The sequence below is a fragment of the Echiichthys vipera genome, assembly GCF_963691815.1.
Source record: "Echiichthys vipera genome assembly, chromosome: 15".
Lineage (NCBI taxonomy): Eukaryota > Metazoa > Chordata > Actinopteri > Perciformes > Trachinidae > Echiichthys > Echiichthys vipera.
Genome location: NC_139840.1, coordinates 2,721,151 through 2,737,435, shown reverse-complemented (window position 1 = coordinate 2,737,435; position 16,285 = coordinate 2,721,151). Strand labels below are relative to the sequence as shown.

The following is a 16,285-nucleotide window of genomic DNA, read 5'->3' as shown; positions in this document are numbered from 1 at the left end:
TGGTTTTGCTAAAAGTTTAATCTACCAGTGAGCCCCGCTGGTGGACAAACGGGCGGAGCACGTCATCGGGGTCGCCGGTACTTACTTACTTACCCTCAAAGCAATTTCAGTCCAAAGCAACTGGACTTGGTTCTTTGTCAGGAAGACGTTTCACCTCTCATCCAAGAGGCTTCATCAGTTCATGTACGCATCTGACCAGGACCAGGACCAGGACCAGGACCAGGCTGGGACTGGACCAGGACCAGGCTGGGACTGGACCAGGACCAGGACCAGATCAATCGAGTACGGTGTCAAAGAAAACTTTCCCAATGAATGGGACGCGGGGAAATGACGACACCTGTGGACACTTCACTTCATACATTAGGGTTCTTGAACTTCCACCAAGTTGGATTAAAAAAAGATGGCTGGACAAAATGAATTTCTTTACTTGGGTTCTTCGTCCAGAAGCATCATAAGACCATCTTGTCTACCCCTCTACTTACAGCACCCTCGCTCGGATCACACCCATTTTCAAACTCGTCCTTCATTTTGATCTCAACTACACGCCTGTTAACGTTTCCTGACTGTGTCTTGTACGATTGCCGTGCGACCCTGGTGACAAAATCTGACCACATGGAAATGGTCCAAACTATCCCTGTGGTAGTTCCCGCTGCAGCAGGTGTCTGCAGGACCACTGGTGACAGTCAGCAGGGATGAGCAGTTCATGTTCATCTCTGTCGTTCTTAGTCCATACCCTCCAGGCTGCCGGTGTTAATTGCCCTACATTCCTTATCGGGAAATTTGTCCTCGGAGACTGAAAGCAGAACGACGGCTCGGCCCGTGCTGCTTCACTTGTGCCGCTCGTTTGAAAGATGAACGTATGAATGAAGTAATGTAAGAGCTCAGAGGGCGCCGGCGAACAATTACAGGTCTCATCAGGGGAAACAATTACATGTAAACTGATTATACTGCCCGTGTTTACAGTGGAGCCACTTTCGACTCCAAAACCATCATCGACGACAGCTTTTCCCCGACAAAAGTCCCAGAGTAGAGGCTCTCGACGCACAAGGCGCCCTTTAATGTCAGTTTCAAACTGGCATTAAAGTTTGTGTTTTGTCGTCTCGCAGGTCTCTGCTGATGGTGGTGGTGCCTGCTGCTGTGGTCCTGTGTGTAGGTCTCTGCTGATCGTGGTGGTGCCTGCTGCTGTGGTCCTGTGTGTAGGTCTCTGCTGATGGTGGTGGTGGTGCCTGCTGCCGTGGTCCTGTGTGTAGGTCTCTGCTGATGGTGGTGGTGCCTGCTGCTGTGGTCCTGTGTGTAGGTCTCTGCTGATGGTGGTGGTGGTGCCTGCTGCGGTGGTCCTGTGTGTAGGTCTCTGCTGATCGTGGTGGTGCCTGCTGCTGTGGTCCTGTGTGTAGGTCTCTGCTGATGGTGGTGGTGGTGCCTGCTGCTGTGGTCCTGTGTGTAGGTCTCTGCTGATGGTGGTGGTGCCTGCTGCCGTGGTCCTGCATGACGCTTCCTGCTGCTATTATCACTGTTACTCATATTAACTATCTTTAGTCTTATAAATAATAACATTTGTAGCCATAAAAACATCATCAATAATATATCTCACTGTATCACAGCTGTTTTTACCACTGCTCATCATTGATCCTATTTACCAACATAATTATTATCATTGTCATATTCTGTCACCTTAGCTGTGCTTGTTTCTACTATTCTACTTTATTAACTGCCATAACATGTGAGTCATATTCACATTACTATAGATATTATTATAGTTACTGTTACTTTTGTGGTTGCTTGCATCTCTGGGACTGTCTCTCTGTCTCTGTCTTTGTGTCTGTCCTTGTCTCTCTCTCTCTCTCCTTCTCTTCCTCTCTCCGGTGCAGACAGATGTGCGTCCTCCACAGAGCTGGGTCTGTCAGACGTTCCTGTCTGTTATAGTGAAGGTTTTCGTTGCCACAGTACTCTACGGGGGAATTGTTGGGTCTCTGTAAATCATAAATAAGTCATAGAGTGTGGTCTTTACCTACTCTGTAAAGTGTCCTGAGATAACTTCTGTTATGATTTGGCACTGTAAATAAGTCTCCTATTGTGTTTAAACATTAGAAAACCGAACACCTTGAAATCTTGGAGTGGGAACTTGTTGCATCATCGAGAGCGTCCGGACGAGGAACTTCACCGAAAGTGTTCATTTTACACTCTTACAGTGGTTCAGTGTTAAATTCAACCCTGAAAGTGTTAAATTTACACTCTTACAGTGTCAACTCTGAAAGTGTTAAATTTACTATTTCAAATTTGCTGTGTCTTTGTGTCACTTTTACTTCTTGGTATTTCAGATATGCTTAAGAATTTTTCAAACGTTTTGTGTTTTTCGGCATATATATATCTCTCTCCCTCTCTCTCTCTCTATATATATATATAGAAAGAGTATACTAAACTTAAAAACAGGAGCAGTTGGGAGTAAAATAAGATGCATTTATGGATTTAAATTGTCCATTTGATGAGTTTCAGATGGTTTTGCAGTGTTCAGGCTGCCGGTGGACTGTAGGAAATGGACAGTATCTGTTGGATAAACCACAGAATAAAAAGAACAAACACACACGGAGGGAAATAAATCCCCTCTAAACAACGACACTTTGCTTCTCCCTGCAGGAAACAAGGAGCCGCTGCAGCTCGGCTGGTTTTTAGACTCTGAGCAAGTTTTTATCACTTAAAAAAAACATGCAAAGGTCGGTAAATATAACTAATAATCCTAAATGATGTCTGCTTTAAGTCTACTGACATAACTAAGGACGAATAGTTATATTTACTTACCTTTAAGGCAACTGGTTTGCACGCTTTTGAAAGGTTTTAGTGCTGTTCCCTGTCACGTTACAGTGACACGGATCAAACACGAGCACAACTGCAGGAAAACTACGCAAAGTCCTGTATTTTATTATTGTTTTGTAAAAATATTAGATCTCCAAGTCTGTATTTAAAACCTTTGATCCAAGATAAACACTTACTTTTCATAATTTAGTTTATTTTTTGAACATGTGAACAAAGAAAAACAACATAAAAAGAAACAATGTAAAGAAACAAAACAGGAATAAAAACAAAATCAGAGTTATGTTTTTTGTTGTTGTTGTTTATTTGTTTGTTAGACCGTCGTTAGAGTGGCAGTCGTTGGTGGGAGGTTGGTCTGGACTTGGTTAGTGCTCTATTGGGGTCACAGGAGGCCATTAAGGTTGCAGTGACATCATCGGCATTGTGAGAGTATACCTGGATCTCACACCAGCTAGTTGGACCAGTCCCAGCCTGGTCCTGGTCCTGGTCCTGGTCCTGGTCAGATGCGTACATGAACTGATGAAGCCTCTTGGATGAGAGGTGAAACGTCTTCCTGGACAAATAACCAAGTCCAGTTGCTTTGGACTGTAGTGGTTAGCACTGTCGCCTCACATTGAGATGGTTCCTGGTTTGAATCCCGGCTGGGGCCCTTCTGTGTGGAGTTTGCATGTTGTCCCCGTGTCTGCGTGGGTTTTCTCCGGGTTCTCCGGTTTCCTCCCACAGTCCAAAGACGTGCAGGTGTTCGGTTCATTGATGACTCTAAATCACCCGTAGGTGTGAATGGTTGTCTGTCTCTGTTCGTCTCTATGTGTCCTGTGATAGACTGGCGTCCTGCCCAGGGTGGACCCCGCCTCACGCCCGATGTCAGCTGGGATCGGGACTCCCCGCGACCCCGACCCCGGGATAAGCGGTTAAAGATGAATGAATGAATGAATGAAATTGAAATTATGATTAATAACAATTGGATAGTAGATGTAAATGTACTCTACGGGGGAATTGTTGGGTCTATGTTTATCATACATAAGTCATAGTGTGTAAATAAAATGTAATTGATTTGAATTTAATTAAATGTAAACGGAAGCTCGCCTTGAACGCACCGCGCAGTTTCCGAGTGGACCCTGAACGCACCATACTGTAGCGTGGCGAGGGGCGGGGCCGTGTGACGTAGCGCCGTGTGACGTAGGGCCGAGGCTCTGGCTGTTTATTGTTCGTTGAGCAGCGACAGAAGCGAAAAACACAAAACAAGCTAACCGCTGTCAGCCGCGCTTTTATTCACGTTAACACGGTCCGGGGCTGCTTTACCGAAGGTTTCACGGTCCAGACGCACCACCACCGGGGCCATGGCGTACGCGTACCTCTTCAAATACATCATCATCGGAGACACGGGTAAGACTGGCCGTTACTGCCCGGTTAGCATCGCGCTAGCTCCGGAGCTAACGCAGCAGCGGTGTATTTCCGCAGTGTTGTCCAATGACGTGGTGAAAGCAGCCGCGCCAGGGGTGTGATGACAGCTCCCTGTATTTACCCTCTTTAACACTTTTAACATATTTATAAAAACACCCCGACACCGTCTGAACATTAGACCGTTTAACATTTAACACAACATCTTCCTTTATGTGGTTGTTGACACAGTCGGGCCTTTAAGGGTGGAGGTGTTAGCTTAGCCGCTGCTAACGCTAGGCTAACTGCCTAGCTTAGCATTAGCTGCTCTCCACTTAATATTAAGCAAACAGCTGTCACATAGACGTGTTTATCACATCCTGTCACGTTCAACAGAGAATTATAATAATAATATAATAATAATATATTGTTGCGCATGCGCCGTTTAATGACACACGTCTGTATTAATGAGCGTGTTGTCACAGAAGGCCAGAAACGTCAGGCTAAAAGCCTCTAATATTCCCCTAAAATGGCGTACAGCACTTTTTTTGACAGGTAATAATTACACGACAGATTTCTAGAATGTTCAATGTAAATATCTAAATTGTATTTGTGAATATTAAGAATTGTATTTCTGCAATTTCTGCAATATGTTGCAAACATACAGAGGATTCAAAAATACATTTCCCTCCCACTCACAGTGCAAAAATAGAAAATAGATACGTACAATAAATAAATGAATTGTAAATAGAGTAAAGACATAGATAGAGGAGATGAAAACGTGCAATGTAAAGCACAGACTGTACAATATGTGCGATACACAGGAAACTATAGATATACTATAGAAAATGACAGTGTAGTTACCTGAAATGTTCTTTCTTACCCAAAATAATATAATTACAAATATCTGCAATGCATTTACAGTCTGGTTATTTAATGTTAAATCTGCCGTTTAGACTTTTTAAGGATTTAAAATTATCCTAAATTGAATTCTGACTAAGAGAAATAAAGTTTTAGATGTATAGAAATACAGTGTTACTGTGGATATCCATAATAATACATAATACAGTTTTGACTCAGAGAAATGCTTTTATGGATATCTCAAATGTAATTACAGATTCAATTAAATGTTAAAACCGCTAAAATCCTCAAACACAAACAATAAATACCCATTTAAACTAATTCAGCACAAGTGGAAACTGAGAATAAATGTAAAACAGTTGTCACGGCAGCTCACAAACCTTTTATCAGGTCTTATCACGCTGAACAGATAATCATAGTAATAGTTTATTTTTGTTGCGCATGCGTCATCAAATAACACACGTTTGTATTAATAAGCTTCTTGTCACAGAAAGCCAAAAATTAAACCTAAAAGTCTTTAAGGGCGCACTCACACTGTCCATCTGTACCGTGCCCAAACAGGTTTCACGGGTAAAGTCTGGTTCCTTTGACCAGTGTGAGTGCAACCGTACCGCGTCTAGGAGCGGTACGCTTGCCGTCCACGGCCCGTTTGGGAGAGGTGGGCTTTACTAAAGCACGTTTGCACGTGTACGAGCACGAGCGTGTGCACATGTAGGGGGGAGGGGGGGACATGATTAGTAATCCATCATCAATGTGCCCAATATTCATTTGTTCGGACAGTAAACAAACTTTAAAGCCATTTTTTTTAGACTTAAATGAGTTTGTAGTTACGGTTCTTTATCTTTTTATCGAATCGTATTGAAATTAAACCATAAATTGAGATGTCGTGATACACAAACACGTAACGTAAATAAAAGCAACCTCATACTAACTCAAATTTCTCCTGATGTGAAATGTTCTGAGGGAATATCATGTGAAGATGTAAACACAGTGCAAAGCTCTAAAAAATATATATTCTTCCTCTATTATCCACTTGAACTGTTTTGTTTATTGTGCGTTAAAGTTCTTAATAAAAACATATTCAAGTTTTCACAAAGGAGGGCACAAAAACAGGCTTTTTCATGTGGTTATTTCACAAAGAAGTCACCAGAATGTTGCTTTATTGTGATATATTTATATTTATTTATATAATGCAGCCAAAAGTGGAAGTTATTGATGCATATTTGGGGAAAGATTCATTATGTACAACTGTGTTAATTCATTTAAGATGCTCAGTGCTGTGGTCTGAAAGTTTACTACAGTGTTATTGCGAAACATGTTCCACCGGCTGCTGCTGCTGCTGCTGCTGCTGCTGCTGCTGCTGCTGCTGTCGTTGTTGTCGTTGTTGTTGTTGTTTATCTCTAGCAGCAGTGCTGAAGGGAGGTGCAGCCAAAGTGCCGTCTTGATTACATGTGTGTCTACACCAGGAATACTCTGCTGCACTGACCCGTGGGCAGCTAAAGCCGTTTTTACTCTTCTACGTTGGTCAAGTGTGCTCTGGAGTGGTTACACATACTCACTGCAGTGACGCGTTTCCTTCTCACAGCTCTTAACATCCCGCACACATTGGCCCTCATTTATCAATCTTGCGTGTAATCGAGCGCAGATCTGAGCGAAGGAAATTGCCAGGAAATGGTCGTACACACGTTTTTCTGCCGTACGTTCGTTTGGTAAACAAGGGCCATTGTTTTTGATTATGTCACATAGGGAAAAATAATATGAAATGTCTTGTTTTGTTAATTCAGAGCCCATGTTGTGTGTGTGTGTGTGTGTGTGTGGACAGGTTTTATTGCAGAGTCAATGTGTTGCGTTACATTTAATTGAGCAGGTGTTCGTGTTATTTTGTGTACCTTTCAACTCAACGCTGGGACTTTTTCTGCGGTTACAACCGCTCCTAAATGTCGTCACGTGCCGCCAGAAAATCAGAAATAAGTTTGCTTTCACCGGCATTCTTGGGAAAATAGTTATGGAAAAGTCCAGCTGACCTTTATTTAGATATTTCCTGGGAAAAGGACGAATCCTAAATCGACCCTGAATTGCCCCCCGGGGACAAATAAAGTTTTTTGAATTGAATTGAATTGATCGATGGCAGCAACGTTACTGCACGTGAACATTTCCACTTTTTATCAAATGAGAAGACGAATTTCTGTCAAATCAAATAAGTTCTACTTGATTTGAGCTGTAACGTCATGGGTCGGTTCACAGATCAAGTGACAATAATCCGCATTTTTACAGATAATTCCCCATATTGTCCCGTCCCTGGAACAGTCCACAACTCAACAAATTCAATTCAATTTAATTCAACTTTATTTAAAGTGCCAAATCATAACAAAAGTTATCCAAGGACACTTTACAGAGTAGGTAAAGACCACTCTCTATGACTTACTTAGGTGGTTCAGGATCATCTGGTAAGGATGAACCCTGGGCGCCTCCCTAGGGAGGTGTTCCAGGCACGTCCAGCTGGGAGGAGGCCTCGGGGAAGACCCAGGACCAGGTGGAGAGATTAGATATCCACACTGGCCTGGGAACGCCTCAGGATCCCCCAGTTAGAGGCGGTTAATGTGGCCCGGGAAAGGGAAGTTTGGGGTCCCCTGCTAAAGCTGCTGCCCCCGAGACCCGACCCCGGATAAGAGGCTGAAGATGAGATGAGATGAGATGAGATGAGATAGACCCAAGAAAACCAAGATGTACTTATATATATATCTTTACTGTGAAGAGGGTGGACCTAAGGACTCATGCAGCCGTAAGAGCCGCAGACTCTCAGACTCTCAGACTCTCAGACTCTCAGACTCTCTCGCTCTGGAAATAAATGATAACAGTGAAAAGCTGCAGGCAAATATCTTGTTGGAGGATGTTTGCGAATACTGGCTCATAAGCGTTACGTCAACAAGGAGATCAACAGAAACACTGCTCGACAATCCCCGCGCAAACATTAGCTCACATTAGTGCGCGTTATGTTCTCCTGCTGGGACACAAACTGGTTCTGATGTTGAATTATGTTCAGGGACGTAATCTGGATAATGGTTTGAAAAGGCAGCGCTTTGGTGGTTGTTGACCAGTGAACTGACTCTTTAATTTGATGAATTCATCCTGACGCACGCTTTAAATAACAAGATGGAGAAGGAAACTTCATTTTGGTGGTTTTTACAAATGTTAAAGCACATTTAAAGCTTCTGGGGAAATGTGTGCTGGGGTAAAAGTTATTTAAATATATATACTATAAAATGGTATCATAATAATGTGATGTTTTCTATTTAAGGGCGCCCTCCCACTGTGCGTCCGTCCCGTGCCCCGTGCTTTAGGGTCCTTGTCCCCCCCTCCAGGCCCGTTTGTACTCACACTACCTGGGCCTCGGAGAATGCTTCTTGCTGCCTATACGTCATCACGCCGTAACACGTCACACGCATTGATGACGTCATGGCGATGCGTGGCTTTGTTTCCAGATCTTTCCGTAGACCTCGGAGTTTTTGTGCGTCTTGTCGACTGTTTTTGAATCTTTTCATCGACCAAATCTGCAGTAAACACTCCACCTCCGCATCACACCAACGTGAACCTTTCACCGCCATTGTTTGAAATGTCCGCGCATGGTCCCTCCTTCTTTTTTCTACGTCCCAACAGGCGCACAGGAAATGACCTCAGAACCGCCGTAGGCCTCGTGCTCGTATACGTGCGCACGCTCGTGCTCGTACGTGTGCAAACGTGCTTTACTAAAGCCCACCTCTCTCAGACGGGCCGTCGACGTCCAGCTGGCCGCAGTTATGCACGGAGCGGTTGCACTCACACTGGTCAAACGAACTAGGCTTTAGCTGAAAAACCTGTTTTGGCGCGGTGCGGAAGGACAGTGTGAGTGCGCCCTTACTCGACTAAAAACTAAAAAGGTTTCCCAGAGTTTACTCATGATTTATTTTGAGGGAATTGTTTAAGCGTTGACTTATCATATATGTTGTTATTTGTCGTTTATTTTAATTAAAAGCTCCTTTTTTATCATGGGTAAAGCCAAACAAACAGCCTTCAGAGGCGCGGCTGCAGGAACGTTATAAGGCTCCACCTGCGTCACCACATTTCGTATTTCCACTGGTTTCCTTGTGTGTGTTGTTTCTGTTTATTCTGCAGCTCAGGTCCTTATCTCGTCCCCCTGCAGATAAACACAGATCCAGTGGTTATTACGTGGTGTTATCTCTGCTCATTATCTCGGACTATTGACGGTCTACGACGTGGTCTCCAGTACTTTGACATGTTTCAGTTGGGCGTGTCTGTTTGTGAGCTGCTAACCGTCACGTTGATGCACCGAAAACACAAAAAAACAATTTTAAAGGAGCATCTGGCGTCCACGCTGGTCCGGCTGTGTGGAAACAGAAGCTTTACTGCAGAAAATGATTGTTTGCATGTTTTTAAAAGGCGTCCCTTCACTGCAGGTCACAGTCTAACCTCTGCACCACCTGTCGTGGCTTTTATTAGTTAGTGTTCGGGACGGGGATCGATACTATGCTTTTTAAATTTTCGGCGCATCGGTTTTAGTTCTCTTAGGGCGCCTCCGTCCCGCGCCCCGTGCTTTAGGGTCCTTGCCCCCCCCCTCGGCCCAGGCCCGTTTGTACTCACACTACCTGGGCCTCGGAGAATGCTTCTTGCTGCCTATACGTCATCACGCCGTAACACGTCACACGCATTGATGACGTCATGGCGATGCGTGGCTTTGTTTCCAGATCTTTCCGTAGACCTCGGAGTTTTTGTGCGTCTTGTCGACTGTTTTTGAATCTTTTCATCGACCAAATCTGCAGTAAACACTCCACCTCCGCATCACACCAACGTGAACCTTTCACCGCCATTGTTTGAAATGTCCGCGCATGGTCCCTCCTTCTTTTTTCTACGTCCCAACAGGCGCACAGGAAATGACCTCAGAACCGCCGTAGGCCTCGTGCTCGTACACGTGCACACGCTCGTGCTCGTTCACGTGCAAACGTGCTTTACTAAAGCCCACCTCTCCCAAACGGGCCGTGGACGGCAAGCGTGTCGCTCCTAGACGTGGTACGGTTGCACTCACACTGGTCAAAGGAACCAGACTTTAGCCGTGAAACCTGTTTGGGCACGGTACGGATGGACAGTGGGAGTGCGCCCTTATTGGTTCGAGAAAATCGGATCCCTTCAGCTCTAATTTTAATGCACATTTTGAAGATTTGCATTAGAAACTCTTTATGGAAACAGCCAAATTCTATAAAACTTCCTCAGATGCACGTTTTCACCCTCGTTTGTGTCAGATTTGACATTTTTTTCGAAACAGGAAATGGAAACATTCAGCTCACGTGACGGATCAGCTGTTATTCAAACATGGACAACACTATCTGGAAGAGCTATTGAGGCAAAATTCCTGAAAACCGCTCTGCACGTTTCTCTGGTAGATGAAGTCAGATGAACAAACTCAGTGAATGAGAAAGCAGACCTGACCGTAGCGTCCCGTCACGGTGGTCTAGTGGTTGAAGTCGCTCGCCGTGTAATCGTCCTCATTTTGAGTTTGACTGGTGAACTTTGTTGCCTGTCATTTCCTTCTCTGTCTCCCCTTTTTTCCTGTCATCTCTCTTCTAAATAAATCTAAAACGTCCCTAAATAATACTTGAAGACGTTCAGACGTTCATGGTGACGCTCTGCTGTGACGTTGATGACGCGATGATGCAGCAGCTGGGAGCTATCGATCCAACGGTCCCCGTCGCTAGAAACAAAAGATGTGGATTTGTTTTTTAGGGTGGTTGTTCTGTCTTTGAGCCGTGGCCTCCAGCCCGTCCGTCCTCACGTCTGGTTGGCAGAAAGACATAAAATTATAGTCTGTGGTCACGTGTAAACCTCCAAAAATAGACTCCGCGCTGTGGAACGCTGCCTCTACGTCTGCAAGTTTCCAGACGTGCAGCTTTATTAAAGGTTTTTTGAGGTGCAATGTGGATCACACAATAATATATTAACTTCATTAAAGTTAATATCCAACATTAAAACTATTGCAAGAGAAAACACTCATAGCGAGACGCCTCAGGAGCCTAAAGTCCAGTATCTGCGCTGGGGAAAGTTTGTAGAGAATCAAGCTTTTTTTTTGACAGTGCTCGTCTAAATCGACTGCTCGTACATTCGGTCTCATACATCTCTGCTCTCTCTTCTTTTGTTCTGCATTTGTGCGTATAAAAGTACGATGTATAAGAATAATAAAGGAGTCGTTTTGAAAGGTGTAAGCACGCTTGCAGCTCGCCGTTGCCCTGACTGTATCTTGAACACATTGCAGGGGCAGCGTGGTCTCCTTGCATGTTTGTGTCACATGATTTAAATCGGTGAATCGGCACTGAAGTAATCCAACTTTAAGTCTGTCTTATTGCATCCAGAGGCATCTTGCTCTGCAACGTTAGTAACGCCCCTTGGAAATAAAAAAAGAACCAGTTTCAGGCTACTACACGTATGAGTTTTAGTCTGCCTGCTCGGAACGTAGTTGTCGTTAGCTTCGGTGCTAACGCCCGGCACTTTAATCAGTAGGTATCAACCAAAGACACAGAGACTCGGCTCGGGTCTTGAGGAGTTTCCTGCAACGACAAATAACCTGTACGTGCACTGCACAACATTACTGCTAACTTCATTCATCACCTGTGCTTGATAAGAGCTTCAGGTACGATGAGAGAAGCTGGAGGAAAGACACAAAGACTAACAGGCTTTGATAGTGACACGACAGTTTGCACAGACGTCATGATGTGACCACTTAGGTTGAAACCGTAAGCTCTGCTAGAATTGTCTGTTAACTGTAGTGCGACTAAAGGCCCATCCACACGGAGACGCGTTTTCCTGTAACCGCACAACTTCAGTCTGGTTTAGTGTTACCTGACAACCAAGATCCGAGAGTGTGAAGATTTCATGTGGACGCAGAGATTTCGGAGTCGAGGCCGAGTGGACGGAAAACTTTAACAACGGCAGAGACAAAAGGTCGTTTTCGATCGTGTGGACGAACCCCGATTTAGCTGACAGGAAAAATGTAGCAAAGAGAAGCGAAATTGCTGATTGTTTCCATCCAAACAACTGCGTTTTCATTTATTTTCTGTGTTTGTGAAGACGCAGACGCCCTCGTCAGTCAGTCTTACCAGTCAGGTAGGCTGACGGACCTGACTGTGTCGTACACCTCTAATATGTCACCTCCCAATCTGTGTTTTCCCCCACCGTCGCCAGCTTATACTCTTTCTTTCAGTAACAGTTTCACCTCGTTCTCGCTCCAAGATGAAAAACATCTGCTCTGACTTTTTTCATATTTGAATCATTTTCTGTATTTTCAACTAGACAATCTGCTTCCTGTTTACACCGCACACGCCCTGTGAACACGAATGGTCATGTGATGTGTTTTTCAGGCGTGGCAGGTGTCTGTTGACCACACACACACACACACACACACACACACACACACACACGCACACACACGTGCAGCGATGGTGGTGACCATGATTGTAACACCTCTCTGTAGCTGCCCTCCCGGTGATCCCTTCATCTCTTATCATCATCATCATCATCAGCATCATCACAAAATGATGACTGCCTAGCAACGCCGCTGCCAGGCAATGGTAACCCTTGGAAACCGTGAAGGAGGAAGACCACATCCCTCTCTGTCACCTCCTTGAATGTCAGCGTCTCTCTCTGGCCGTCTCATTAGCATCCTTCTCCGCTCTTCTCCCCCACCCCCTCGTCCTCGCGTCCCTCGCCTGTTGACACACGCGCTCCCTTAACCTCAAACCTCTGGATGCTCATTCTGCCATAAACCCACGTCTGTGGATCTCCTACTTAGTTTGTTTTCCCTTCATTAGTCGTCGTCTTGTAGAAAGATGTCTCAAAACACCAGGTTGGTTGTTTGTAGGACAATAAAATCTAATTTAATGTGATGAACAAGTGCAATAATCACAGCTGTGAGGTGCTGGAAAAGCATGAAAATGCACCTTGAAATGCTTGAAAAGTGCTTTAATTTGACTTTGGAGAAGGTGAAAGAACCCTGACTTTAATATCACAATGAGATGAAGATGATTCACTTCATGTCTTGTCTCAAATTGAAACGTCAGGGTTTCCCGCAGCAGTTTACAGCTTAAGGCCTAAGCAACACACGTCTGCCATCTCAACTAAAATATAGATATTCGCCGCGTTCCTCTGTCCTGTTTTCTCCCTTTCACTCCGAACCGTGACCGACGCCGTTCTCCCTTCTCTGCAGAACGCATTTAAAAGAAAACGTTTTAAAATCTAGTATGCCTCCAACATAAATGCCTCCGAATCGTGTGATGTTTCCTTTACAGCTTCCTGGGTCGAGCTGGTCTCGTCCTAATACCCCGGCTCGTGGCAGGTCACTTGCGTACAGTGGTCATAGTTAAGTACTTAACAGCGAGGCGGTGATTCGCGGCGATGAACTCCGGCTTTATTACTTCACAGTGAAACACATTCACGGGCATAAAAGGTACTTTGTTTCGCTAGCTCTCGGCTGTAACATGGGCCGCGTAACCAATCACGTTCGCACCGTAGACTCAGACTGATTACCGCAGTACGCTTTTGTTCAAACTACCCAGAACGCACCTGTCCCATTAGGTCACACGTACGCATTTTCCCAATAAGACGCCACAGGGATGCAACAGGCGGTGGTTGAATGTTATCGTGCTATCTATCATCATTTATTATTGGTGTAACATTACGTTTTTGATAATTACTATAGTTCAATTTAGTGCAGAAAACAAGACCACTAATCCCTCAGTCTGACGGCAAACCACACCCCACCACCTCAACAAACATTGATAAATACTTATTTATAATTATCAACCAATTACTCACATTTCAATCTTAAGTTTGGGCATTTTAGTGTTATATACGGATAAACCAAAATACCTAAATACGACCAAACCAGACTAAAACCTCCGGGTTATCGTGGTTTATCAATAAACCGATGATCCACTGTGTTGTTGTCGTTGTTTTAAACGCTGGTAATAAAGAAATGAGCTGTAATTGTCGTCCATCTCAGTGTGTTTCTGTAGCAGTCATATGAAGAGTCGTGTTAATAACGAGCGCATCGGCAGCATCACGCATAAACAAGCAGCCCGCGGGTCGATTAGCTCGCTAACCGTCTGAAGCCGCTTGGTGGGAGAAACGGTGAGTGTACGCTCCTCGACGAGGTCGTTTGAACCGGCGGATGACTCCAATACTCTGAACGTGTTTTTCTTTTGAACAAATTAAAGACGTTAATTACTGTTGTGTGGGCGTTCAGAGCTTGGGTTTGTGTGAATGTGTGGTGTTTTTTAATCCCCGCACACGTGACCGCTCTGAAAATGAATCTGGATTATGAGTCACACATGCTTGTTTGTGTGTGTGTGTGTGTGTAACTGTAATCTCATTAGACTCTTTTAATGTGGTGTGTGTTTGTTTTTCAGGTGTGGGGAAGTCATGTCTATTACTACAGTTCACAGACAAGAGGTTTCAGCCGGTTCACGACCTCACTATCGGTAAGAGCGCCTGTTCACATGTTCACAACACACTCATTAAATGTCTTTATTTTATATTTATTAGCTGCACACAACGTTAGAAAGCAGCGTAACATCAGAACAGCTGGCAACAGCTAACAGGCTGGAAGTGCAGAGCGGTGCGTTGTTCGTGTTCAGGATTTAAGTTTCGCAGTAAAAGATAATTTCAGCGAGAGTCGCTAACAGCCGGACGTGGCTAACAGTGATTAGCTCGGGGAAGCACGGTGAAGGCATTCAAAGGTCTTTTTTAACCACTAATGCTGCTGAAAATAACAGCAAACCTCTGCAGCAGCATGAGAAGAGTCCCTACACACACAACAAAGCAGCAATGAGCTCCTTCCACTGTAATGGACTTTACTATGAGAGGAGCTGGTACAGGGGCCAGTAGGTAAGTCTTTAAAACACTCTTTAATAAACTCTGGCTTCACTAACTACGCTGTTGCTGCTTTGTTGTGTGTGTAGGGACTCTTCTCATGCTGCTGCAGAGGTTTGCTGTTATTTTCAGCAGCATTAGTGGTTAAAAAAGACCTTTGAATGCCTTCACCGTACTGCCCCGAGCTAATCACTGTTAGCCACGCCCGGCTGTTAGCCTCTCTCCGTTAATAGAGTCTGTTTCAATGAAAAAGACTCACACTCTCAGGTCGACTAATCAGATGCTCCCGGATGTCCTCAGGTTCAGACCGTAGAAACCTTTAAGTCACTACTGAAGACACAACTCTACTCGTTGGCGTTCGATTGCGTTGAACACCTTTCTCTTCTGTTTAACCTCAGTTATTTTGTGTTTTTTTGTTCTGTTCGCGTTGTTTTTGTGTGTTTGTGCCCGTTAATCACTCTGGCTGTAAACTACGGCTGTTTTTAAATCTGCTTTATAAATAAAGTTTGACTTAAAACCGAGACGAGTCCGTCTTCTGAGCGGTTCAGTTGTTATAGTGTGAATAAAGCTGATTAACAACCCGACTCCACGAGAGTAGAGATGTGTTTTTAGATTACATCTGATTCATGATCATGTAAATAAAACTATCTCCTGATCAGTGAAAGTGACGTATTTGCTTTTATTCATATTTGTAAACTATAGAAACACGTAGTTCAAACAGAGGTGTCTTCGGTTTCTGTCCCGTTGCCTCAATTTAGTTTAGTTTTTTTGCATTTTCTAATAAAAAGTGAGTGAAAAGGTGAAATGTTGCAACCAGACAGTCGCTATCTTCATCTTTACTTTACAAAAAGCCTCTTTTTCATCTGTTTGTCACCTTTTTTTATTATATATGAGCTTCCAGTCTCTAATAAAGCTCAAAATCAGGTGTTTTTTAAATAAATACACTTAAAAGGTTTGTTAATAAGCAGCACTGGTACTAATTATACCTATTTCACGTTCGTGTGTGTGTGTGTGTGTGTGCGTGTGTGTGTCCAGGTGTGGAGTTCGGAGCGAGGATGATCACTATAGATGGCAAACAGATCAAACTGCAGATCTGGGACACGGTAATGTATATATTATATGTATTCTTGTATGTTTTGTTTTGAAAGGTCATCACTGTGACCACACCCTGAAAAACGGGTGTGATGTTGTGGCTGTTGGTCACCATGGTTTCCTGTCCACGCAGTAAACCAGTCGACCAGCAGGTGGCGTCAGACCTCCACCGACAAACACCGCACTGAGCAAACAGCTACAGACTGCTGCAGGTTTTCTGTCCCAGCAGCTC

General features: G+C 44.2%; 1 protein-coding gene and 1 long non-coding RNA gene across 2 annotated transcripts in view; both read left to right on the top strand.

The window, feature by feature from the left end:
• The window catches only part of LOC310957509, a 98,172-nt gene that overhangs the window by 58,048 nt on the left and 23,839 nt on the right, over positions 1 to 16,285 (top strand). The gene's annotated exons all lie outside the window — the stretch shown is intronic.
• The window catches only part of rab2a (RAB2A, member RAS oncogene family), a 33,159-nt gene continuing 20,866 nt past the window's right edge, over positions 3,993 to 16,285 (top strand). Inside the window, exons 1-3 of the mRNA XM_083928093.1 lie at positions 3,993 to 4,194; positions 14,499 to 14,570; positions 15,997 to 16,064. Of these exons, the coding sequence (XP_083784219.1) occupies positions 4,149 to 4,194; positions 14,499 to 14,570; positions 15,997 to 16,064 (186 nt within the window). The 5' untranslated portion in view covers positions 3,993 to 4,148. The remainder of the gene's footprint in view (positions 4,195 to 14,498; positions 14,571 to 15,996; positions 16,065 to 16,285) is intronic.